At 44.3% G+C, this 25,719-nt stretch overlaps 1 protein-coding gene across 5 annotated transcripts; it reads right to left on the minus strand.

Annotated features, from left to right (window-relative positions):
* FAM118B (family with sequence similarity 118 member B) lies at positions 1 to 25,066 on the minus strand. Of its 5 annotated transcripts, none has more exons than XM_053367351.1 (9): positions 24,885 to 25,066; positions 21,870 to 21,919; positions 14,779 to 14,862; positions 12,412 to 12,664; positions 9,974 to 10,201; positions 5,042 to 5,170; positions 3,559 to 3,844; positions 2,198 to 2,254; positions 1 to 333 (listed from the first exon to the last, which is right to left on the minus strand). In XM_053367351.1, the coding sequence occupies exons 3-9, from the start codon at positions 14,853 to 14,855 to the stop codon at positions 314 to 316; spliced, it is 1,050 nt and encodes a 349-aa protein (XP_053223326.1). In that variant the 5' UTR covers positions 14,856 to 14,862; positions 21,870 to 21,919; positions 24,885 to 25,066; the 3' UTR covers positions 1 to 313. The 5 variants fall into 5 exon arrangements, with proteins under 5 accessions (XP_053223326.1, XP_053223323.1, XP_053223325.1 ...); XM_053367348.1 differs by lacking the exon at positions 1 to 333 and adding an exon at positions 340 to 520; XM_053367350.1 differs by lacking the exon at positions 1 to 333 and adding an exon at positions 340 to 623.
* Between the last annotated feature and the right edge of the window lie 653 nt (positions 25,067 to 25,719).

The following is a 25,719-nucleotide window of genomic DNA, read 5'->3' on the forward strand; positions in this document are numbered from 1 at the left end:
TAAGTGAACATCCTTTTTATTTATTATAGCTCCAAACATATAAAACACTGTATAAAGAAAAGACTTAGAAAACTAGAGCTTCAAGTAATTCTTTTTTTAAAAAAATGCTTGCATTTTAGTTGAAACCCTTACAGAATACAAAAGCACTAGTAGCAAACTCTTGCTCAGTGGGAGAGAGGACGGATCTCTCTGCAGATACAACCTTAAATAGAAAAAAAACAAAACACGACATCACATTGGAAAGACAAATCTCCATGCCCAGATCCAAAGGGTCCAAGACGAGTTGCCGAGTCCAAAAGTACGCTTTACAGTTTCATGTTGATGGGGCAGCAGCTAGAACAAAAAAATGGGCCCTAACAAGAACCAAAGGCAGTGCTTTTTCTTCCCTAAGCAACGTTTGAGATAGTCACGTCTCACAAGGAGCTTGTCAGCATCTTGCTTTTAAATCATTAGCAGAAGGGTTAACCTGTACGATGGTGTTGCTCAGATGGGAGTGCTTTGCGTTCTCGCCTGCTGTACCCTGTGTAGAATTAGTGTCTTCAGATGTCACCTGGGCAGATATTTTGGACACTGGCCTTAAAACCGAAGGCAGTAGGAGAGATCCTAACAAAACCCGTGGACAACTAGAGAGGGTTAGTAACAAAAGGAGCTGGTTAAAAGGGGAAACGGGGTTGGATGGCAAACCAGCTCTTGGAGAAATTAAAACGGCAGACACTCGAGATCACTTGTGATGGGGCAAATGGCCCCCTCCGTATTAGCCACATTATTTATATGGCTTCCATGCTTAAAACATTTGGGACTAGGTTTAGCCCTGTTCAAAGCACAACTAAGGGGGACTGGGGGCATGCAGCCCAACCCTGACCTTCCAGCATTGAGCAGGAAGTCTAAAGGGGATTTCCACATGCATCTGACTGCTTAGAGGCTTCTGTGAGTGCGAACCCCACCTGCTCAAGACTCAGATTATGCGGAGGCTCCTAAGAGCACTCAGTCCAAAGGCTCTTGCAAGCCCCTTCAAACCGCCATTCAACACGGAGGGTCTTTTTTTTTTTTGAGGGGGTGATAGGAAACATTGGGGCTGGTGCAGACGGGAAGGCTAGGAGCCGGGCTAGCATCCTGACATTCCCTACTAGTGTTTACATTCCCAATTCAGGAATAATGCCCGCACAGGGGTTTGTGGAGTGGTATTCAGCCTTGCAATGGGTACAGGAAGACATAGGAACACTTGCTGTGCATGCTCTGTTGTTGCATCCCAACTATAACATGTGTTTCCTGTTCCCATGCCCAGGGAGTCTGTTAAGGAGGGAGAGGATTCACTAATCTGGAACAATATTGCTCTAATGGATGCAAGTCGCATCCAACATAGTGCTAAGTTAGAAGTTGCTTAGCGGTATGCTTGTCGCACAAGGGAAAACAAGCACACTACCAAAGGTGGTTGGGCAACAGACTGCACAAGAATCGGCCATTGCACAAGTTTCCGCTAGCCCAAGTGTTGCAGAGTCTTTAACCTCTGTGATCCACTGGTGTTAAGGCTCTTGCGCTAGTGGATAAGAGAATGCCGGATATGATCCTCAGTTGCTAAGTATCACTCCACAAGGATTTTCTATGGTCTGTTTAAGGGGAATCTTTGCCTCTCCAGATATTGTTGCTCTCCTATCAGCTCCTATCATTCCGCACCATTCGCCACGCTGGCTGGGTTTCATGTGACCTGGGAGTTCAACAACATCTGGAGGGCCACAACTTCCCTCTTCTCCGGCGCAATCTGACAAAATTAGCTGCCAAGGCATCCTACTGCTTCCAGCTTTAACAAAGTTCTTACCCAGGCTGAGCCGAGTTGTGATAATGTGGAAATTCCCTTAAAAAAAACCCTTCCGCCTAAGAAACAAGACAATTTTCAAATTAGCCCACATGAACTGCAGAACGAATCCTCCACTGGTGTCCCTACTGCTTTCCTTTTCCAGGAGCCTGCTACCACCACAGCTTGAACACTGCGTGTTGCACTTTGGAGGCAGAAAGGTGTCCTCACACGTTCTTACTAAGGAATCTTCCACTTTCTGCAAGACACCTTCTTAAGTCGTGAGCTCTTATCATGCACAAGAGAGCACCCACTTCAGGGTGGGTGGCGGCAGCTGCAGGTTAGCAAAATTTGTCTCTCCAGAGCTGGCCTTAAGGAGTGTCGAGTATTAAGTAAGCTCCCTACCTTTGATTTCCGTGTGTGCTGCAGCCATGCCATTTAGCTGTCCCTCCCGAGGTGGACCTGGAAAGGGGGCGGGGAATCGAAGTTATTTGGAGGTGACACGTTAGCAGTGACCCACAGAAAATGTGTGAGAGTGCCTATGCATCTGTGCTAGCCTCCCAAACTCCACTAATGGTCTTGAGTTGTAGCCGATGCTAGTCCTACTCAGAGTAGACCCGTTGGGAGTTCGTGTCTTGACTTACTTGGGTTCAGGCATTTCTATGGTTCTACCCTGCTTAGAACTTAGTGGGATACAACCCCCTTTCCCCTAGAATGGTTTCCCTTTGGATGGAGCCCATTTATAAAAGGTACTTTGGGGGGGGGGGAGGTGGTAAGTTGTTTGCTTAAAATATTGTGACGAGACAGCCACAAGAATCTTCGGAAAGGCTGCATCCAGCCCCTTTTGGCAGCTTCCAACTCTAAGCTGCCATTTGTTATATAATGGGAGTGTGTTTGTGTGGGAAGCTTTCCATGCTTCTGGAATTTCATTGGGAATATATTTCACAAAGAACGGATGGTATTGGAGAAAGGAGGTGGTAGCTGACAATTGGCAGTTGGGGGTTGGTTAGTTATCCTGTTCTATCTTGATTTTGAAGGTGAGAGGGTTGGAGACTCTATTTAGATGCTGCCTAGAGGAGTTTGCAAATAATACTTGTTGCCAACCTGACAAGTAAAGATTTATTTTCAACTATTTGGGGGTGGCACATATTTTTCTTAATCACAAATAGCTAACAAGTGTTCCATGCTTCTGACCTCTTGTATAAAGTTATGCAAATGCACCTAATTTGCTTAATGTATACAGCTGCATACATTGTGCTGGTTTTGCTACGATGAGGCGGAGCAAAGGGCAATACAAGACACAGAAGCCCCTCTTTTTCCACCCATCCTCTAAAAGTCTTATTTGTTCACCTGTTTGGCTTCTTGCTTTTTGTTTTCAGTGAAAGCAAGGGTGCTCAGGGGAGCCAAATTGTGGGTCCGGTACTACACATTGCCCACACAGAAGTTTCAGTGCTCTGAAGGCATGCAAGGCCATAACCTGGCTGAAACTAAGCGAGTGCCTAGACAACAAACACAGGGGGAATCCCTTCTAGGCCACCTCAAGTTAAAGGGAAGCAACGTGAGATATGAATGTGATAAATGTGATAAAGTCAAAATCCAATAGAAGACGCAATGTTAGAGGGCTACAGATAGGTTTGGGACTTCAGTTCCCATCGGCCCCAAATGGAATGGTCAATGGTCAGGGCTAATGGGAGCTGGAGTTCAGCAACGTCTGGATGTCTGCAAGCTCCCCTTCTCTGCACTAGGAAGACTGCCAGTCCTCTTACCTGCTCGACCCCGGTTGGAGATCTCATTTGCCAGCCTCTCAAAATAATCAGGCAAGTCTGCATATTCGTTCCCATATGAGATCACTTTAATCCCTTTGTCCAGCATGTTTTCTCTGAGCTTCTTGAACTCGTCCACATCCCCACGGCGCACGAGCATAAAGTGCTCCAGATCAGATTTGTGCTTCACAGCTTCTAGGAAGAGGGCTTGGAAAGTTGTGTCGTCCACAGTCCAGCCACAGCCCAGGAACAGGAAGGATTTGGCTTCATACAGCTTCTGGATCTCTCGCTTTAAGAAAGGAAAGGGAACAAGGAAAGTGTACAGAATATCGACTTTCATTAGCACTGCGGAGTTCTAGAATTGGAAGGAACCAAAAGGTCAGCTTGGGTAGCTCCATGTAACAAAAGCAAGAATTGTCTGGTGCAGGGATGAAGAACCAGTGGACCTCCAGGTGTCCTACCATCTGCCATCATTCCAGACCATTTATCATGTGAGCTGCAGCTAATGGGAGTTAGATTCTAGCAATGGCTGGAGAGCCATAGATTCCCCACTCCTTAGGGATCAACAAGAGCACTACAACATCCTCATCCCTGATTTGAGTGGCTAGAAAGCCCAGCCTTGTTCATTTTTGAGTCAAGCCACGGTGGGCAGGATAAGTCTAACCCTCCTTATACCTACAAACAAAAACATGAGCAGCCATCCAGTCACTAGCCAATCTGAACTTGATAATTCCTTTCTGGCCTCAAGTGCAATAAATTAGTAATAATAATACTAATTGTTTATATGTCACCCACCTGACTGGGTTACCCCTGTCACTGGGCGGCTGCCAACAAATTAAAACACAGTTAAGACATCACACATTAAAAACTTCTCTATACAGGGCTGCTTTCAGATGTCTCTAGTTTATGCAGTTGCCTTAATGCATCACACCATCTGCCATTCCAGTGGCTTGCTACTGAGCTGTTAAATTTGTTGACAGTTAAAAGCACTAATTGGTATCAACTCTACATCCTGATCCAGCTCTCTGTATGCATAAACAAGAAGTTAATATGTGATTTAATTACACAAGAAGGTGGTGTGTGTGTGTGTGCACATTTGAATTAAAAACCAGTATAGAGCAGATAAGACTTGTACCCATAGTATGAACTCCTGGCAAAAGCAGGCGCTGCACATGTGTAAAGTCTTTTTATGCACAATCGCCTTTTTTATAGTTAAGGGAACTGTCTTGTTTGGCGGGTTCTTTAGAAGACATTCCTGGTTGTTCGAAGCACTCAGGGATTGATACTCATATCAGGGATGAGGAAATTGTACCCTCCAGATGTTGTTGTATCATCCCCAACCAACAGCCCTGCTGGCTGGGGCTGATGGGATTTGGAGTCCAACAACATTTGGAGGGCCACAGGGTCCTCATCCTGGACTTATATACTGGCAGCACTCATCCTTCAGCAAGAGACAAGAAGGCCCAGGGAGGGCTGCAAATCTCACCATAACCTCTGTGTTGCGTAGCACATTCTGGTAGCCAGCTGGGTGCAGCACTATCCCACTGGGGTTTGTGTACACACCGTGGATGTGTAGGACACTGAGCTTCCTTTTCTCCTGCGCCCACTCCAGCACCTGTATGGGATTTCAAAAGCAGCTCTCAGCATCAACAGTCCCAGAAAGTACCGTTCCCTTTGGCTTCTACAACCTACTGGGCTTTGGGATGAGTGAGTGGCCAGTAGGGCAGGGTGAAGAGCAGGAATGCCTTTATTTATTTTCAAGCCCACATTCCAGGAACTGAGCACCCTGCAAATATGTTTATAGACTTCCTGCCTCAGGGCGGGTGGGAGGGCTCTCAGAATCTATAAACACAATAAATTCCACACACACGCAAGCTCTCTCAGCCCCAGGGATGTATTTATCTGAACTTCTCGGCATCAGACCCCATGCTGCTGCACACAGTTGGGTTCCTTTGTGAAGGATGTTCTCAGGCTTATGGTGGGACAACAGCTGCAGGGTAAAAAATGGGATCCTTTGACTGCTACAGCTTGAGTCAACATTGCTGCATAACATTGACATTTGCCCCCCACCCATAAAGACTTTCTTGAGGGAAGACCCTCCAGTTGCCTTTTGCTCCCTATAGCCATTTCCTGTATACTGTACTAGGTTTTGAGCTAATGAAACAGAAATCCAGATCAATCGCCATTGTGGCACCTGTCCATCTCTTCCAGTCCAGAGGATTGTCTACAAAGTTGTGTGCAGCAGGACTCCCTTTCCTCCCTGCATGAGACTTCAAAATCTGCTGGGGAGAATTCTCCAACTCTCCAGACTGCAGATTTTCAGAGTGTGCTGGGAGCTGCAGGAGAGGGGAAACTGCATTGTGCAAACAGAAGTCTGCTATGCTAGTGGAACAGCATCTACACATCTTTGCTGTTGTCCCGTTTCTTGCTCAAAATATTTTTTTCCTGCATTTTGGAAGCGCACAATAAGCAACTCTAGGCCAATTTGTTTAATAAGCACAATGTATTTGGGATTATCTAATTTTATCATATTTTTTGGGCACAAATGCATCCCATTCTGGGTTTTTACCCACTAGTACATTCATGACTGTTACAGGCAAAAAACTAAATTCAGAATTGCACACTATAGGACCATATTCTCCCCCAGCTCTCTTTACATTCCTTCCCTGAAATTTAGTACTTTCCCTCCCTAAAATAGGAGTTGCAGAGCCTTCTCTAAACCAAGTTTGGCACAGGGGAAGTTTTCCAAATGTACTTCAACAGGTACTATCATAACACTTCCACGATTTATTGTGTTTAACATTTCATTCTCATGTAGCTCATCTTCTGTTTATTCTCCCTTGCTCCAGTCAGGAGTATTATCACACTGAAAAGTTACGCAGGAAGCACAAATCAAGGACGTACATGGAAAACCAGGCATACGTAATCAAAAGGAACTCGCAAGAAATAAACTCTCCTTTTGCTGTTTACATGGCTTTTGGAGTAAAGCCAGACACTCGGTCCATTCTAACAAAAGAAGAGCTGCTTATAGGAATTTCAGCTTTTGGAAGCTGAAAAACAGGGGTGAACTTTGGAGAAAGGCCCAAGCTGAGGAGTAGAGCAGGCAGAAGATGCCTGGTTTAATCCTCATCCTCTCCAGGCAGGGTTGGAAATGTCCTCTGTCTGAAACATTAGAGAGACGCTGCCACTCCAGGTTGAATATATATATATATATATATATATATATATATATATATATATATAATCTTTATTGCTTTTAACAACAAAAAATGAAAAACACAACAAAAAACAAACCAAACCAAAAAACACAATACATAAAGAAAAAAGAAAAAAAAATTCAAAACACAGCCTTTCTTTCTTTCACTTGTTTCCTTGACTTCCTCACACCTTATATTCCACTTCTGTTTAGTTAATTTCAGCAAATCCTTTCCCTCTTTCTCTTAAATCTCAATTATACATAACATAATTTTAACATAAGACCAGGCCTGTATTGCTTTTCTCTGCTTCTTCATAACATAATTTTCTTAACCTTATTTTAAGCTTAAAGCTAAAACTTATAAGTGCTTAACTTCTGATAACATTTCTGCTAAATCCATGAAGTGTCAATCCTCCGTTTTTCTATCCCTCAAAAAAAAAATTTTTTTTGTTAATTTCATATAAACCTTAAACTTAATATATACTTTAATAAGAACTTTAAATTTCCCAATCTTCTCCCCTCAGCTCCCCCCCCCCTTGTTTTGGAAAACTGCTAGTCCTTTCCGTCAATTCCCTATAGTCCTTCAATCTGGAAATCTGATGTCCGAGGCTCTTAAGTCCCCTCCAGGCCCCTTCTGCAGGTTTTCTTCATGTTCCTTAATGCCAAGTAACAAATCCCAAGGAGATTCCATCCTAATGTTAACAGTCGTATCTTCTGAGCAATCCAGCCGAATTTCCATGGCTAAAACTAGAGTCGTATTTCAAAATGTCTCCAAGTCCAAGAGCCCCCAAGGCTTCAACTCCCTCCCAGTACCAACAGTCTGTAAGTCCTTGTGTAATAAAAACTTGCCAACTTTCCATCTTCACTCCAGGCCAGGATCCAGTTTTCAAAATCCGACTTTCACCGAATTCAGTCTTAAGCATCCTCAATTTATAGTCCTCAGTTTGATTCTGTGGGGCTAAGGTTCTCACTTGTGTTGTTTTGGACTCTATAGCAACAACTGCTGCTGAAGTAGATTCCTGTGACAAACTGGCATTAGTGCTCATTTCTTGTCTGTGATTAGGAATTTCCTGTTCCCAATTGTCAATTTTTTTTTGTAATCCTGTCATTCACCTTCTTGTGGAGTTCTTCCAGCAAATAATTTATCTTAAACAGTGAGTTCACAATTTCTTCAGTAAGCAACATTTTCAGTATTTCAAGGTCAGTCTCTAGTTTCTCAGGGTCTTATCTCCAGCTGGCACACACTCCTGCAATAGTATCAGAAATCTCCCACTAGAGGGACACAGTTTCCATTTGTATCAATTTAAGTTACTTTCCTCCATCTTGAAAACAGAAGAGAACGGAAGAAGCTTTGTATTTTAACTGACTGTCAGGTCCATTCTCTCAAAAATCTTTTAATTTAATTCTCCGAACGTCAAAGGCAGCCCGTTCCCAGGTTCAGAGCTGAGGTTTTTTTAATTTCATAAAATTTGCTAAATTCAAAGTTTCCCCCTACTTCTTCAAAAGGGGGATTTGCATTTTAAACGATGAATATTTAAGTCTTTACCAAAAGCTTTCAAGATTTTAGCTTATAGGGTCTTTGCTTCAATCTTAAATACAAAGCGGAAGGTGGACTTCCTATTTGAGCCTCCCCGCGTAGTTGCCGAATTGATTCCTTCCCTTTTTATATCTTCCAATTAAAATTAAGCTCTTTTGGACCCTTTTTCTTTTAAAATCTTCCGATTTGTTCTACTCACGGGTAGTTGCTTTTGGGGTCAAATTGTCCATAGGAAAAAGTCAGCGCTCTCCGGCAATGGCTGTGCAGCTTCACTCCGTGAAAGAAGCAATCTGTTCGCAGCACCGCGTCGCTCACCCTGTCTCGCTCCGGAGCCCCCAAAAATCGGGTCTCCCTGCGAGTAGGGGAGGCGCAAATGGTGCCTGCCGAACCCCCAGGTCACAGGCTTCACCCGCCTGTGATTTTTGAAGGGTCCCCGCTTTCGCCACAGCGCGGGACCCGATCTCACGGAGCTAGTTCCTCGGGAGGTCCGAGGAACTCCGCCATTTGCCGATGGTGCCAACCCGGAAGTCTCTCCAGGTTGAAAATACTAAGCCAACCTGCCTCAGCATAAGGCAGCTTTCCTAGGTGGCTTCTAACTTTATAGCATACTTTGTTAAGCTCCACTTTAAGTCAACACTATAAATACCCCTGGAATGTGCCGAAGTGCAATAATAGCCTCGTGATTTCGAAAAAGAAAAAAGGAACTTCCCGTGAATATTAACACTTGCAGACATGAGAAGAATACGAGAGAAAGCAGAGCTGCGGGGTCTAGTCATTTTTGTTTGTGCGTGAAAGAGGCTGCTTGGTGAGGATGCATATAGGGGCTTTAGTATTGAATTAAATAGTTACATTAATTGATCCTGCTTTGGATAAACTAAAAAAAAGGTACTCTTGACTCGTCTAGCAATATTAATTAATTAATTACCAACCAACCAACCTTCATCATAAGATCTCAGGGCAGTTCACGGAGTAAAATGCAGGATACCACCCCCAATATTTTTTGAAAATGTTAAAACTATTGAAATAGGTTTTTAAAAAAACAACCCTCTTTTTTATAATAAAATGTGCCACTATAGGAGGAAAACACCATTTAGAAGTGATCCTCCCTCCCTTCTCTTCTCTCCCCCTGCCTGGCAGTGTTGGTGTTAGTCCTGTCTTCTTACTGCAAGTGACACAACACAGTGTGTTCTACCACCACAGCCAACAGCTAAAATGGCACTTAAGGCCTGAGCTGGGGACACCACTGAGAAATGAATGGGCTCTTATGCTAGATTGGCCACTGTTCGCAGTCATGTAAAAAGGTAAAGGTACCCCTGCCCGTACGGGCCAGTCTTGACAGACTCTAGGGTTGTGCGCCCATCTCACTCAAGAGGCGGAGGGCCAGCACTGTCCGCAGACACTTCCGGGTCACGTGGCCAGCGTGACAAAGCTGCATCTGGCGAGCCAGCACAGCACACGGAAACGCCGTTTACCTTCCCGCCAGTAAGCGGTCCCTATTTATCTACTTGCACTTTGATGTGCTTTCGAACTGCTAGGTTGGCAGGCGCTGGGACCGAGCGACGGGAGCGCACCCCGCCGCGGGGATTCGAACCGCCGACCTGACGATTGGCAAGCCCTACGCGCTGAGGCTTTTACCCACAGCGCCACCCGCGTCCCGTTCGCAGTCATGAGCACCCGCCAATTACCTTTTTCTCATCGGTCAGGTCAAGAGATTCAAGCCTTTTTCCTTGGTCTGCTGCGTAAATTTCCAGCAAGTTGTCAAAGTTTGTGGTCAGCACGAGAGCGCCGTTTTCCATCAAGTGGAGAACGGACTGAAGGAGCTGTTTCCCTGTGTCTTCCATTTTGGACTCCAGGTCATCAAAGACCTCGTATAGGCAGTCCTTGAAAAACGTGGAACGGACATTGCTTGTGCGCTGCCAAGAAGATGGGGGGGGGGGGACAAGCCAAGATCAGAATAGATTTATTTGTATTTATTTTATTAAACAACCATTTAAAAAAAAAATCAGCAGCAGAGGACTTGAGGAGGGTGAGGCATAAACAGCTGTCTGAACTGGTTGCTGAGATCCAGCAGAGGCACAGCTGGAATTAAGCTTCTAAACTGTGTCCACTTACCTGTGAGAAAACACCCATGGGCTTACCTCTGAGTAAACACAGAAAATCACATTACTGGAATTGCAATTCTTGCATTAGAGTCCTATTTCTGCCCAAACTCTCACAACATAGAGGGTTGCCCAAGAAAGTGCTGGGACACTGAACGTTCTCAAGAAGAGGAGGATAGTATAGATTCAGGACAGTGGTTTGCAGAAGGGCATAGTTCAGAGGCTGCAGAGGGGAGAAGCTGGGAAATATTGAGAGAGGAGCAGCAGGAAGAAGCAGCACCAGGGGAGAGACAGCTGACAGACTCTGTGTCTTTGGAAAGCATTCCTGACCCGCCCCCCTCTCCCAGGACCAGGCGAGCATTGAGAGTAGCAGAACAGAAAGCTCAGAGGCAGAAAGCACAGATTAGCCTATTGGCATAGAATAGAAGAGACAGAGGGGGTGGGACTTTACTCGGAGCAATGCCATTATCTTAGGGAGACTGCACTCCTCCGTCCCTCTCTGTGAATAGTGAACAAATTACTTAGTAAGAACTCTTCTTGTTTATCTGCTTTTTGGCTGCCACCGGGGGTGGGATCGAATTCTCTGAAGCCTGACAGATGCCTAACTGCCTGCCTCAATTCTTTACAATAGACTGGAATGCCTCATGCTGCGTAGTTGGACCTAACTGGGAACCGGATAGGAGACCACTGCAAGCCCCATCAAAGCAGCGGGATAGAAGGTCTTCAGACTGGGAGGAAAGATGATGCATTCAGCCCAGTCCGATATGGGTTTTTTATAGGGAAGGGAAAGCAGAGAACAAAAGGGAAAGGGTCCTAGCTCAGACATAGAGCACCTTCATCAGGAAAAAAGGATTTGTTTTTTTAAAAATGGGGGGGGGGAGTTTAACCATATCAGTTAACAAACATGGATACATATGCTATAATGTTATTGTTTTGGTTAAATAAATTGTTTAAATTGTTATTAAGGAAATGATTATTTTTTCTCCTTCCAATAAAGCACAGCAGAAAATATGTCCAAATATAAACAGTTAACTCACTAAACCTCACAATAATTTCATCGTTATCTGCCTATGTATTTCTAATAGCATAACCAAATCAGTAATTTTTGATATAACTGTAAAAGCTACTCTGAAAATTTATTATCCCAAAAATGAAACCTTCATCTGGTTGTAAATATTAAGATTATACCAGCAAGAATGAGTCTGTCTGTATAAAATAAATGATTTAAATCAAGTCCTACTGACTAGCAATTTAAATCGTGATTTAAATCGATTTGATTTAAATCAAATCCACCCTGATCTGCACACAGAAACTCCCTGGTTCAATCCCTTGCATCTCCAGGCAGGGATGGGAAAATCTGCTGGAGAAGCACTACCTGTCAGAGTGGACAACACTGACCTAGATGGAGCAGTGACCTAACTCAGCATAACACAGCTTCCCATGTTCCTAAAGCATGGATTGGAAAACTAAGGCCCGCAGGCTGGATCAGGCCCAATCGCCTTCTGGATCCTGGTGCACGGACGGTCCGGGAATCGCCACATGGATCGCCAGCGCGCATGTTCTTTCCCTCTCCCTCCCTCGGCAGCGGCGGCGCCTCCTCCCTCCTGGCTTCTTCCCGCCCTGCCTAGAGGAGGAAGGGGGCTGGGCCTTGTTGGTGCCAGCAGCAGCAGTGCTCGAGTGGCTGCCATTTTAAGCAGCCCCTCTCCGGAGCCCTTTCGCGCGCCTCTCATCATCCTGCTGCCGCCCGCAAGACACAGATAAGCAGCCACCAGGGATCGTGGTGCTCTTGCATCATCCCCCCCCCAATATAGTCTAGCCCTCCACAAGGTCTGAGGGACAGTGGACCGGCCCCCTGCTGAAAAAGTTTGCTGACCCCTGTCCTAAAGCTTAGAAGAGCATGTGCTGTCAGACTCAGCGCCGTAAACAGAGACAGGCCCTTCCACCCCCGGACAAAACAGTACGATCTATTAACACTTTTTTGCCTGAAGCTTGCAAACCATTCGCTCCGCGGCTCATCGACTCACTGGCGACAGCTTTTGGATAAGGTCGTGGGCAACGTGGATGAGGTTCTTATCGTCCCGGAGGCATTTCTGAAACTTCTTCCGCTCCTCGTCTTCCAGGAGGTCAAAGTCAATAGCAGCATCCAGCAGGGCCTGGATCAAGCCCTTCCAAGACTTCAGGGCCGGCACTTGGGGAGCGACTGCGGCACTTATGCCCGTCCCAATCACCAGAACGAGCTCCTGGGGCTTCTTGGTTTTTAGGCTCGGCAACAGTTTCCTGCAACCAAAAAGAGAGGGAGAGATGCCTATGACCTGCCATCAGCATGGAGAAATTTATAGGGAACAAGGCTCGAAATGTGCAGACACGGCCAAGGCCCTTAGGCTAGCCAATGGGGTGCCTTCCTGATGTTGTTGGGCTGCAGCTGCTCCCATCATCCCAAAACAGATCAGCCAATGGTCAGGGATGATGGGAGATGCACTCCAGCAACATCTGTAGGGCACTACATTGGCTACCACTCCCATATAGCTAAGCTTGCAGATAGCCACTTGCCTGGCATGAGTACTGCTGGCCGAGGAGTAATAATAATAATAATAATAATAATAATAATAATAATAATAATAATTTATTATTTATTATTTATACCCTGCCCATCTGGCTGGGTTTCCCCAGCCACTCTGGGCGGCTTCCAACAGAACACTAAAATACCTATTAAACATTTAAACATTAAAGGCTTCCCTAAACAGGGCTGCCTTCAGATTCACACCAGGCAACTGTGAAGGCAAGCTTTTCAAAATGTCAAATATTCCCTTAGTTCTTTCAGCTGAACAGCAGGCTGTACAAATGGCTAACAAAGCAACATGGAGCCACCAAAGAACCACCCTGGGATCTCTTGTTGAAGGGTGGTATATAAATGTAATAAATAATAATAAATAAATAAATATACATACATACATATATAGTTTTGATACATAACCCAACAACACAATTATCTTGAAAAGAGCTGGTCTAGTACAGAAAAAATTGCTAGAATTTTCTTCCACGTCAGATTACTTCCCCTTGTCTGCGGGAAAATTTTGGCCCATTTGAAGAGGTGAGCACATTCGCACAGTTACTAGCTAACCTTGTAGAACCACCCAAGCCTGCGTTATGGAAGTTATCTTCTTTTATACCTTTGACTGTCGTTCTCTGTCTTTTTCTGTGTCATTATTAATAACAGCACTTTCCAATATCTAGGCATGCCCATAGGAAAACCTGCCTCATAGCAAATCAGGCCACCGGTCCATCTTAGTACTGTTGATATTGACAGCAGCTCTCCGGAAATTCAGGCAGGAATCATTCCCAGCCCTACCGTGAGTCTGGAGATGCCAGGGATTGAACCAAGGACCTTCCTGCTGCAGAAGGCCGGCTAATTCCATAAGCCATGTGCCTGACCATCTGCAGTCTCCCTGATCTTAGTGGATGAATGAAAAGCTGCGTGGACATAGAAAGACCTGGGGTCCTAAGCTGTCCCAAGAACCTATTCTCCTCAGACACCCCTACAAGAATGCTGTGTGTGTGTGCACGCACGTGTACGCACACATGTGTGGTAAAAGTTAGAAATAAGTCTGCCAAACTTGGTGGCAGCATAAAAAGTCCTGGACTGTGGCAGCTCACAGCAATAAGCATTTGGGGGACATTAGGGATGCGCCTAGGACTTGCCGATCAGAAGGTCGGCGGTTCGAATCCCTGTGACGGGGTGAGCTCCCGTTGCTCGGTCCCTGCTCCTGCCAACCTAGCAGTTCGAAAGCACGTCAAAGTGCAAATAGATAAATAGGTACTGCTCCTGTGGGAAGGTAAATGGTGTTTCCGTGCACTGCTCTGGTTCGCCAGAAGCGGCTTAGTCATGCTGGCCACATGACCCGGAAGCTGTACGCCGGCTCCCTCGGCCAATAAAGCGAGATGAGCGCCGCAACCCCAGAGTCGGCTACGACTGGACTTAATGGTCAGGGGTCCCTTTACCTTTAAGGACCGTGGCAAACAGGGGAAGCTTCAAACCTCTCTGGTGAGCAGCTTCTGTGATAACCCAGCCCTCCCCCCGCACTACTATTTTATCCTCAGACACAACAACCCCGTGGTGTGAGTTAGGCTAAGAGGTGGCGACTGGTCCAAGGTCACCCAAGGAGCTTCATGGCTCTCCCCTGCAGGATCAGATCAAAGTCCTCTTTGGTCTGGTATCCTTGTTTCCCATGGTGGGCAATCAGACGCTGATGGGGAGCCCACAAGCAGGGCATGAAGCCAATAGCCCTCTCCCACTTGCAGCAACCCACACGCAAGAGTTACACTGCCTCTAATCACGGAGGCGATAGCCTTTTCCTCCCTTAATTCATCCAATCCCTGTTGGCTCTGCTCACCTAGGTTTCTTGGCAGGTGGCACCCCATCCTCCAGCAACGTTTCTTTATCCAGATTCAGGCTCACATTAGAAGCCATCCAGTTTCTGGAAAGGAAAGGGAAAATGAAAGGCGACGGAAGGGCAAAGTTACAAAGAGAAACCTGGGATGTTTGCACGTTGAGCAAGAATAAATTTGCCAAAGTTTACCGAGACAACTTCGTCGAGGAGGAACAAACACATTGAGCCCATTATCTCTCATCACATCACCTGTTGCAAGAGTGTCTCTCCTCTGTTGCTAAACACACCATGCAATGCATAATGCAAAAGGTCATCTTCAGGGAATGTGGGGCCAGTTTTAAATTATAGTGTGAATACCGTGGCAATTTCATTTTCAGTCCTTTTCCTAATGATACGTAGCATAACATTCACCTTTTTCATAACTGCCACATACACTGGTTCAACATCTCCATCCACTACAACTCCAATATCTCTTTCCTCGTCAGTCACTGATAGTTCAGACCCCAGAATGATGAATGTGAAGTTAGGATTTTCTGCCCCAGCATGCATCACTTTATACATTATCCATTTTACTGCTCATTCAGCCAGTTTGGCGATATCCTTTTGGAGTTACTCGCAATCAGTTTGGTGTCATCAGCAAATCTGGCTCACTACTCACTCCCAACTCTAGTAGATCATTTATGAAGATGCTAAAAAATGCACAGCTCCCAATACAGATTCTTGGGGTACTCCATTTTCTACATCCCTCCATGGTGAGAACTCTCCATTTATTCTGATTATATATTTCCTGTTATTTAACCAGTCACCAATCCATTAAATGGCTTGTCTCCTTATCCTATGATTAACTTTTCTGCAAACCTGAAATCTTTTGCCCAAAACTTTTTGAAAGTCTAAAGGCACCATGTTTTCTGGATCACTTCTATAGAATGAGGTGATACTAGCACAGTCTGCTCTACTTCAGACTGCAGGTGGGAGACTGCATATTTTAATGCTCAACATAAATACTATGAGCAAAGTCACTCAAATAACTCAGATGGAGTCCAATGTCTTGGTAGCACTTTCCTGGGCAAACTGGACAAAAACAGTGTTTAATCTGAGAAAAAGGGAACACACAGGTTTTGTCTCTCTCGCTTCAGGCATACATACAACCAAACCCACAACCAAACATGCAGAGACATACAACCAAACACACAGAGGAAAAACTTCCTCAGAGCTGCACAGCCAATCAGTGAAGATCATGCCACGCTGCTTGGTTGCCAGGCAACACCTGCAGCTTGGTTTGCTCTTGGTTAGCTGACTTTAACAGTAACAGAATTAACCACTAAGTTAATTGAATGATCTCTGCTGTTGCACTTCTAACAATTTCTCCTAACAATGGAATCCCCACCTGCAGTCTGAAATGATTCAATCTGTTCTACTCCTTCAGGATTCTTTCTAACCCACCCCCAAATTCTGTAACATGTGTAAAAGATGCCTATGACAAGTTGAATATATCAAAATTCCTTCTTCTGAACATCCACCCAAAGAGTCCTTGTCCTCCTTTCTACCTGGCCAACCCAGCAATCAAAGCTATTATTAGCAAAGGATTACTGCTCTTAAGAAGCTCTTAATTCTTGGGTCAAGAAACTTAACTCTGCTAGTTGTTTGCCAGGGCAGAAAAGGCTGCTCTGAGGAAGCAGAGAGTGGGGAGCTTGCGTGAGAACGAAGGATCAGCTCTTTGACCAGGTTACCAAGGGCTGAAATTACATTGAGACCCAATGCGCTTCCTTGCTCGATAATAACTGAGAAAGCTTTCTACAGCTGGGGGCTGCTCCACAAGGAAACCAACAATACAGAAATGATTAAACTTCTCCCTGAGAAGATGTTGCCTATCCCTTCTCACGAACCAAAATTATCCTGAAGACTGAGCTATCCAAGCTCATTTGCTTGCTTCTGTTCCAAGGCCTTAGAAAATGTCTTCCCTCATAGAACCAACTGTCCACCAAGGATCCCCAACTGCACGATACATTTAAAGCACGATACCACTTCAAACATGGGTTCTCCCAAAGAGCAGTAGTTTGTTAAGAGTTGTTCAGAGATCCCTAGACCCCTCATAGAGACACAACCCAGGGAACTGTAGCACTGTAGCAGGCTTCTCCTGAGAACCCTCAGCACCCTTCTAACAAACTACAGTTCCCAGGATTCTTTGGGAAAAGCCATGACTGTTTGAAGTGCTATAATACTGGTTTAAATTCATTGTGCATATGGGGCCTAGATTGGGGGTGGAATGGTGAGGACATTAATATAGGAAGCTATTTTATATTAAACCAGACCGCTGGTCCATCTAGTGTCTACAACAGGGGTCAGCAAACTTTTTCAGCAGGGGGCCATTCCACTGTCCCTCAGACCTTGTGGGGGTCGAACTATATTTTGAAGAAAAAAAAACATGAACAAATTCCTATGCCCCACAAATAACCCAGACGTGCATTTAGAATAAAACCACACATTCTGCTCATGTAAAAACACCAGGCATGCCCCACAAATAACCCAGAGGTGCATTTTAAATAAAAGGGCACATTCTACTCATGTAAAAATACACTGATTCTTGGACCATCCACGGGCTGGATTTAGAAGGCGACTGGACCGGATTCGGCCCCCAGGCCTTAGTTTGCCTACCCATGACCAGCAATGGCTTTCCAGGGTTCTAGACCTACCTAGAGATGCCAGAATTGAATTTGGGACTTTCTGAATGCAAAAAGGTGCTCTACAGCCATTCCCCCAAGGCTATAGCTGAGATGTAGGGGGCAGGGGCAGCTTGTCCACATCCTCTGAACATTTTTGGGCCTGTTATGTGTTCCTTTGAGAACATGATTGCAGAATTTCAGGATGTCTTCTACAACATTTTATTACTTATTCTTTTGAGTCATTCCCAGGTCACTGGTGTTTTCTGAGAGGATTCCACAACTCATTTACCTGTGGGAATCTGAAGTACATGATCTGTTTCCCTGCACGAAGGAGAATCAAGTAAGTGAATCAAAGAGCCCTTGATTTTTTCATGAAGCAGAGAATCTTTCCCTCTCCTTCAGGTCACTTCAGCCTCTGGCTTACCCCTTGAAACTAACACACAGTTTAGGTTCCAGAAAGTTAATGGCTAACAGCCAGGACAGGGTGTGGTAGATAGAGTGCTAAAGTTTGTCCTGGGAGCCCTGGGTTTATATTCCTGTTGAACCACAAAGTGCCCTGGACAGCGTCAAAAAAGTCACTTTCTCGCAACCTCACTGAGTTGTGAGGATAAAATGGGACAGATCTATTTTGCCACTGTGCTATCTGGAGGGTGGATAGAATAAAAAAGTGATTGATTGATTGATTTTTTAAAAGGATAGCTATCCCATAAAAACAGCTCGTAATAAAATACTAATTATACCATGATTCTTATAAATGCCAATAAGAATGTAAAAATCTGGTGCATTTGTTCACAGCTGTATGAGGTCATAGTTATCTATTGTAAGAGAGGTTCTTTGCTCCATCACAAGCAGATCTATACAAACCATTTTTCAAAAACACAGAAACAACTTGCAAAAATGAAAAAGTGAAGCCACTTTCCCTGTATGTTAGCTTTTAACAAGTCAAATAAAGCATTAAGTAAACTTGTTAAAGTAGATCATACTCAAGAAAACCAATGCTCCCGGAAGTAACAACTTGTTATTTTTTAGCTGCATGAGTAACGTTACCAGAAGCTAAATAGATTTGTAAGAATCTGTAACTGGCCTCGAAACAGATACAAATGAGGAAACAGCATTTAATGTTCAGAGAAAACAGGAAAAAACCCCCAAGCATAACATTTGCAATTGGGTTGGGAACGTGAGCCGTGCGGGAAGCACGTTCACAACCCGCAGCGCCACGTGTGCGCACGTGCAGGTTGCATTTCAGCGCTTCTGTGCGTGCGCAAGCGCCGAAACCCGGAAGTAACCAGTTCTGGTACTTCCAGGTTTGGCGCGGTGTGCAACCCGAAATCACACAACCTGAAGCATCTGTAACCTGAGGTATGACTGTACAAGTAATTAAAAGAGAACCATGCCTGCTATATACAGACAACTTTTAACCACAAAGCAAACGAAAAGACTGATGTAGTACACTTCCTGGTTAGAAATGTGCAAATCTGTCAATTTCAGTTTCTCTCAGTTTTCCTAATTTTTCCAAACTTCAGTTCAGTCTGTGATATATATATATATTTTTTAAAGTTCTCATTCAAATTCAGCAGCATTTTAGTGCAAATTTCTCCAGGTATACACATTTTTATATGTAGTTGTGCCAAATATGCTATTTTGCACAGCAATTTCCCCTAATATAATGCATTTGTGTGTGCAATTGTCACTAGCACATACATTTTTATGCAGACTTTACTCCAGTGTGTGTATTTTTGCGCACTATGGAGAAATCTCCATTCATTTCAGTGGAGCTTGTGAGAAAGACCCACACAAGATCCACTTCAAACAAATACCTGAAAGATCAATAATTGTAGTTGGAGAGAAAACCTTGTGAACAATTTCACAAAAAGTACTCTCAAAATACTGCAAATGCAACAAAACTTTGAACAGAGTTGACAGAAACAGCAACTGATCAAGAAACAGCTACAAACTTGGCTGCAAGACACACAAAGGTATTGGCTTTTGGCCATTTAGAGCACAAACATTAAAATTCTAAAGCATGGGTAGGCAAACTAAGGCCCGAGGGCCGGATTCGGCCCAATCGCCTTCTAAATCTGGCCTGCAGACGGTCTGAGAATCAGCGTGTTTTTACATAAGTAGAATGTGCCCTTTTATTTTAAATGCATCTCTGGGTTATTTGTGGGGCCTGCCTGGTGTTTTTACATGAGTAGATTGTATGCTTTTATTTAAAATACATATCTGGGTTATTTGTGGGGCATAGAAATTTGTTCATTCCCCCCCCAAAAAAAAATATAGTCCGGCCTCCACAAGGTCTGATGGACAGTGGATCAGCCCTCTGCTGAAAGTTTGCTGACTCCTGTTCTATAGGCTGGGTGGCTGCTCAACTTGCTTGAGGGTAGCAGAGGCTAGTTCATCAAGGTTCATCATTTTGAACAGCTGCAATGAAAACAATCACCCAGCTGAAGAGGCGAGACGGTTTTACACAAAAACCAGCTTGCTTTTTCTGCGGCAGCAACAACTTTCAAAACACCTGCAGCTGAGCAAATACTCCTCTGCATATATGGCATATCCTTTGGCATATCCACACTTTGTTCACTTAAGTTTTTACAGTGCATCTCCACAATGCTGTGAACAAAACATCTCCCTCTGTTCCCCCCTTTTCAGCTTCCTTCCCCTCTCCCCAAGGCTGTGAAAATCCAACTTTTGACATTTGACATATCCATAGAGGATTTCTGTACAGTCACTAGTGAGCAGGACATCTAAAATACATTAAGGGTACCTCCTACATTACATTGCCCTAATGGCATTTTAAAAAGGGCACAGAGACAGAAGCTGGCAAAGAACAGGAGCCTTAGGGTGAGAAACTCAGACATGAGCCACACAGTGTTTTAAAATCTTAACAAGCCTGCAATCAGTGATGGGGGTTTTCAGGAAAAATTTGAATTGGAAAACTTCTCTGTGCAGATTAAGAGTAATTTGCATTGGCACTGACTCTCATGCCCTAGAGCGTGATCTAATCAAGAATACTTGCGGTTAGCAAGCAATGCTAAAAACTTTGAAACTGCCAATCTTGCCTAATAAATGTGCGTTGCAATTCGCAACCATTCATTGCCACTAATGAACTTATAAAACAAGAGAATTTTCTGCCCCGCATCACTGCCTGGAATAATTATCACTTGTCAGAAAGCTCTTGGAATCGTGGAAGAGAAGGGGGATGAGAAATGGGGGCAATGGAATTAATTGCTTGTGGTGGGATACAGGTAACTATGTCCTTGTGAAGTTACAACAGACACCTGGTAATTTTTTATGCAGGTACTGTGTGCTACTCCAGATGTTGTTGGATTAAAACTCCCATTATTCCTGTTCATTCCTCCTGGGGCTGATGGGAGCTGGAGTTCCCCATCTCTGATTTAGTTTGCATTAACTTAAAGAAAGCAAAAGAGATCATTGTGGGAAATGTAAATTGAATATTCAGCCACTTATTATTGAGGGGAAGTGCGTGGAACAGGTCTCGGTGTTTCGATTTCTGGGAATGGAGTTGAGAGACGACCTAACCTGGGGAGAGAACAGCAAAGACCTGGTGAAGAGAGCACAGCAGAGGTTATATTTTCTGAGAATCCTCCGGAAAAACAATCTCTCAAAGGACCTGTTGATGGCATTTTACCATTGCACTGTGGAGAGCGTACTAACTTATGGTCTGTGTGTGTGGTTTGGGAGTTGCACGGCCAGGGAAAAAACAATGCTGTCCAGGGTTGTAAAGACTGCAGAGAGAATTATTGGGTGCACTCTTCCCACCTTAGATCAAATCTATGCTGCCAGGTGCCATAAGAAAGTGGCAGAGATAGCACATGATAGTACGCACCCCGGAAATGATCTCTTTCAGCTTCTGCCTTCTGGAAGAAGGTATAGGGTTATAAAGGCCAGGACTAGCCGCCTGAGAAACAGTTTCTATGCTAATGCTATTCTGGTTCTAAACGCAGCATAAGGGGTCTCTGTAGTATAGTGTATTTTAAAATGGGGTTTTAGAGTTTTTAGGGGTGTTTGAATGTTTTATGTAGTTTTGTAGTAGTTTTATGTAGTTTTTATGTAGTTTTATGGTAGTTTTATGTAGTTTTTCAATTTCATTGTTCCGCAAGGGACAATGACAATAAAGATATCGTTATCGTTATTTTCCAGAGCCCACCTGCTAACAGGCAACTGGAAGAGCCCAACATGAATGAAGACCTTTGCCAAATGGAAATTTCACTGCAGAGATTTACATCTTGGGGCACAATTCTCTGGTCCCTTGCCTGCATGTGTTTTCAAATACATATTGGGAAATATCTGAGATGGGCCACCAGAAGAAATGTTTTCCAAAGCCAAAAGCTACAGCTTCTTTTCCTAATTCTTAAAAAAGAAAAAAAATAAGAACAATTCACACTATGTATCCTGCACATGACCTTTTACCTTTTTAGGAGGAGAAGTCGTCCTCACAGGGAGATGAAGCCGGTGTTATGCTAGATAAAAGAAAAACATAAATCTGAAGTCAGCAATCTGAAAACTCTACTCAAATTTATATGCATAATTTTAAAAACAGGAAAAAAATGAGACAACTCAGGAGCCTATCTTGTTTCTTTTCTGAAACACTCGTCCAGAATAAAAAAACACAATTCATTAGAGAATGAAACTCCTGCCTTAAAAGCAGAGTGCTCTGCAAAACACAGGATCTACTCCATAAGCTAGACAGTCCAATGGTCTGACTCACAATGGCAGCTTCCAACGTTACTTCTATTCCCTGACTATGATCATGATTGTTCTTAGAATGAAAGGCTACAAACATGTGTGCTGTGCAGGTCTAAGTGAATTTAGATATTTAATATCAGTATTAATAATATTTATCATAACTTTATTTATTCAGGCATTGATCTGAAAAAAGAAGAAAGCAGTTAATGGGTTGTTTTAATTTTACTTATCATGTGTAGATGGTCTTGTAGGTTAATGAGTGGTTGGAAATGCCCACTACTAGAAAGGCTGAAATTGTGAGACTGCAATCCGATGGACACTTGTCAAGTCGGGAAGGGGCAGGGTGGCCTGTGGCCCTCCAGATACTGTTGAGCTCCAGTTCCGATAAGCCCCAACCAACAGCCAGGAATGGCTGGGGACGGGAAACACACAACATCTGGGTGACCACAGGTTCCCCGCTTCTGGTTTATGAACAAGTTGAACTTTGAACTGCCAACTTCTAGCTCATAGCTCATGCTCTGAATCAACATTCTGCTGCAGAGGATGGAAAGCGAATGAATTTCTTAGTTGCAGGATTAACCAGAACAATAACCAGCCCAATGTTGATGGAGACTTTCTTATTACAAAGTTTTTCCACTTCCTGCACTGGAGAGAAAGAAAATACATAGCCTTCTCTTCAAAAAGGGGGGGGGGGAGTAACCCTCCGCACAACAGACAAATACACACCACAGAAGAATGAATGAAAATACATTTTCCATAATGAAGTCATTTTTCTGCACAATGATGGGAAGCATAAATTCTAATGAGGTCCTTCCCCCGCAGTTCCACTGTGTTTCTTCCATGGCTCCTATTAATTCTTGTGCCAAAACACATTGTTCATTTTTATAAAGCACCTTGGCAGATGGAGAAAGTGTGGATATGATCACATAGAGGAGGCAGTGTGTCACCCTGGCTTGCAAATCAACTCATAAAAGTTATGAGCACACATGCTCATGCAAATCCAAATTCAGGATTTGTATTGCACTAATGCCTGCCTGGTTACCAGGAGGTACCCTTTGCTCACCACAAACGGCCAGGCCACAGGCTATTTATCAGCAAGCATCCATCTCTTCTCCAACAGCATTTTAAAAGAAATAATTGTGGCTGTCTGTGCAGGACTGAGCACATGCTTGCCTACAGGAGCCAACATGTGCGTGCAATGGTTCTTGCCTACTCAAAGAGAACAAATACGGCGCAAGACTAAGGGGAGATTTAGGGTCAGTCATCTGCCTCATTCTGAATCTTGCAAAAGAAGTCATCAGGAAGGAAGATTCAAGTAAAACACTTGAAAACTTTCCTTCAGGGTTTTCAATAAAAAAGCTAGAGTAACCTTTGTGTTTGGGGTTGCTTAAATCCCTGATTAGCAAACAGTTTTACCAGATGCTCCCTGAGAAGATTGTAGCTGGTGGGCCAACCCCTGTCCCTTATTCCCCAAAGATTAGTACCACAAAGTATAAAACACATGTCTCTGTGTGGAAACAAAGGCTTCCAGTTGCCAATTCCTACTTTAATGCAGGGGGTGGATTTGATGGCCTGTTTGACAAATTTGCTTTGAAGTTGAAGTTTGAGCCTGCAGTATTCACTATGAGGGCACAAATCTTTCCTTTGTAATTGTGTTCATTATCCCAATCAAAAGTCACCTACTCTATTCTAGCCAGGAGCTGGATGGCTCTTTTTCTTCCTTCTGTCTGAAATTACAGTAACTGTTGAATCAGGCAGTGTTTGTAGAGGAAAACAGCTGACTAGGATCCTCAAAGGCAGCTTCATTTAAGCCATGAACATGATACGGCTAAGAGGGTCCCTGAGCATAAACAGAGGGCTCCCTACACACTAGTGTGCAATGACAAAACTCAATGGTAGGCCTCCCTCCCTCTTTCCCCTTTATTACTATTATCATAATGAAATATGGTAGGATGCTGACACCATGTCGATTAGGGATTGGCAGTGTAAGCTTTGAAATATAGCTGATAAAGAAAAGACAGAAGAGATCGCAGTTTACACCAAGGGTTGAAAGCAATCCACTGAGCCCATTTCAAAACAAGAAGTGTGCATTTATCCGGAGACACTCCAGACAGACCTAGGCTTTGAAAAATGCAGTTACACACGTGAGGAAATGCTTCACCGTCATGTAACGCAAAATATATACAATATCTTTTTTTTTTTAAAGCAGCACAGAAATATCCTACCAAAAAGCTGCCAGCATTCAAATCGAAATCTGTTTAAGATACATCCCTAAACCCACTTAAGTGGAAGTAAAGCTCATGGGAGGGGGGTGGGATTAACAATGAATTACACTTCCTCCAGAGTAAGGCTGGAGGCGGTGGGAGCAGATGAAGGCTATGCACAACGTTATCATATTATAGGGAATGAGGGGGCGGGGAGGAATCAAGATAATGGGAATATTTTTTTCTCCTGGAGTATAGGAATCAGGCTGCCGCATTTCAGCCGCAAGGAGGAGGCCGGCTGCCCAGTGCAACCCCAGAAGCCTTTACAAAGCCTTCTGCTTGGATTCTGCTCCCTCTCCGTCTTCCCACCGACCCGCAGCTGCTGCTCCCCACCGAAACCGGCTGAGCACCTCCGGGTGCCCCTGGCTTCCCTCTCGCCCCGCAGCCCTTCAGGGCTTCAGCCTCTGCTGCCAATGTCTTCGGGACGCCCGGGAAAGGGAGGCGGCGGAGGAAGAGGGCGGCGGCGACGACTCACCTGCCAGGACAGCGCGACCGGCGACAGCAGCAAAACAGCGGGCAGGAAGCAACCGCATCTCTCTCCCTCTCGCGCCCGCTGTCTCCGCCTAGTCATCGAGAGGAAGGGGCTAGAGCGTCCTCCCGTCCTCCCAGGCCGCCGGCCACTTTCCTGGTGGACTTCCTCTTCTCCTTTTTCCGTTGGCCGGAAGCCCAAGTTCAGGCTCTCCTGCTGCGGCCAAGAGCCAGGAACCTAGAGATAGGAAAAGGGAAGAGGGGGCAACCCAACGGTCTGAAAACGAAACTCCCGGGTTCCTTTTTTAAAAAAAACTTTTCTTTTTACCCCCACACCTGCAAGTAATATTTGGAAAGGCGGAAGATCTTCAAAGTGAACCCGGAAGGTATTAGGGCTATTTTTTATGTCTACAGCTAGAAAGGCTGCAGTCAAATGGTAGTGGTTTCCCCGCCCCAGATAAGCGAACGTGGCTGTGTTGCCCAATAATATTTTTGAAATTATTTTAATTTCAATGTCTTTATTGTGCAAACCGAAACAGTATGCAGCTCTCCAGAATTCTTAGTAGGATAGTAAGGGTAGGGGTGGATCATGGGACGGGCGAGAGAAAAGTAAGGTGTAGCTGATCATCATTTCTCCCTTACAGTATTTAGTTTTAGAGCATGACACAACCTCATTCATTCCACCTTTTTTTGCATACTGCTTTCGCATAAAGTATATCACAGCAGTTAAAGTTCCATTAAATCAGTAAAGCAGCATGTCACTGTTAGAAGAATTCTAAGGTCTCAAATATAGAATAAATATTCATAAATGCACACATGCGTAAGTATATACAGTGGTACCT

This window comes from Podarcis raffonei, chromosome 15 (genome assembly GCF_027172205.1).
Source record: "Podarcis raffonei isolate rPodRaf1 chromosome 15, rPodRaf1.pri, whole genome shotgun sequence".
Lineage (NCBI taxonomy): Eukaryota > Metazoa > Chordata > Lepidosauria > Squamata > Lacertidae > Podarcis > Podarcis raffonei.

Coding starts and splice junctions, on each gene's coding strand:
- FAM118B (XM_053367348.1), bottom strand. CDS start 14,855: ATGGCTTCTAATGTGAGCCTGAATCTGGATAAAGAAACGTTGCTGGAG. Junction 2,255..3,558: donor CTCCAACCGGGGTCGAGCAG/GTAAGAGGACTG, acceptor CCCCCTTTCCAG/GTCCACCTCGGGAGGGACAG. Junction 521..2,197: donor AGCACACACGGAAATCAAAG/GTAGGGAGCTTA, acceptor AATTCTACACAG/GGTACAGCAGGCGAGAACGC.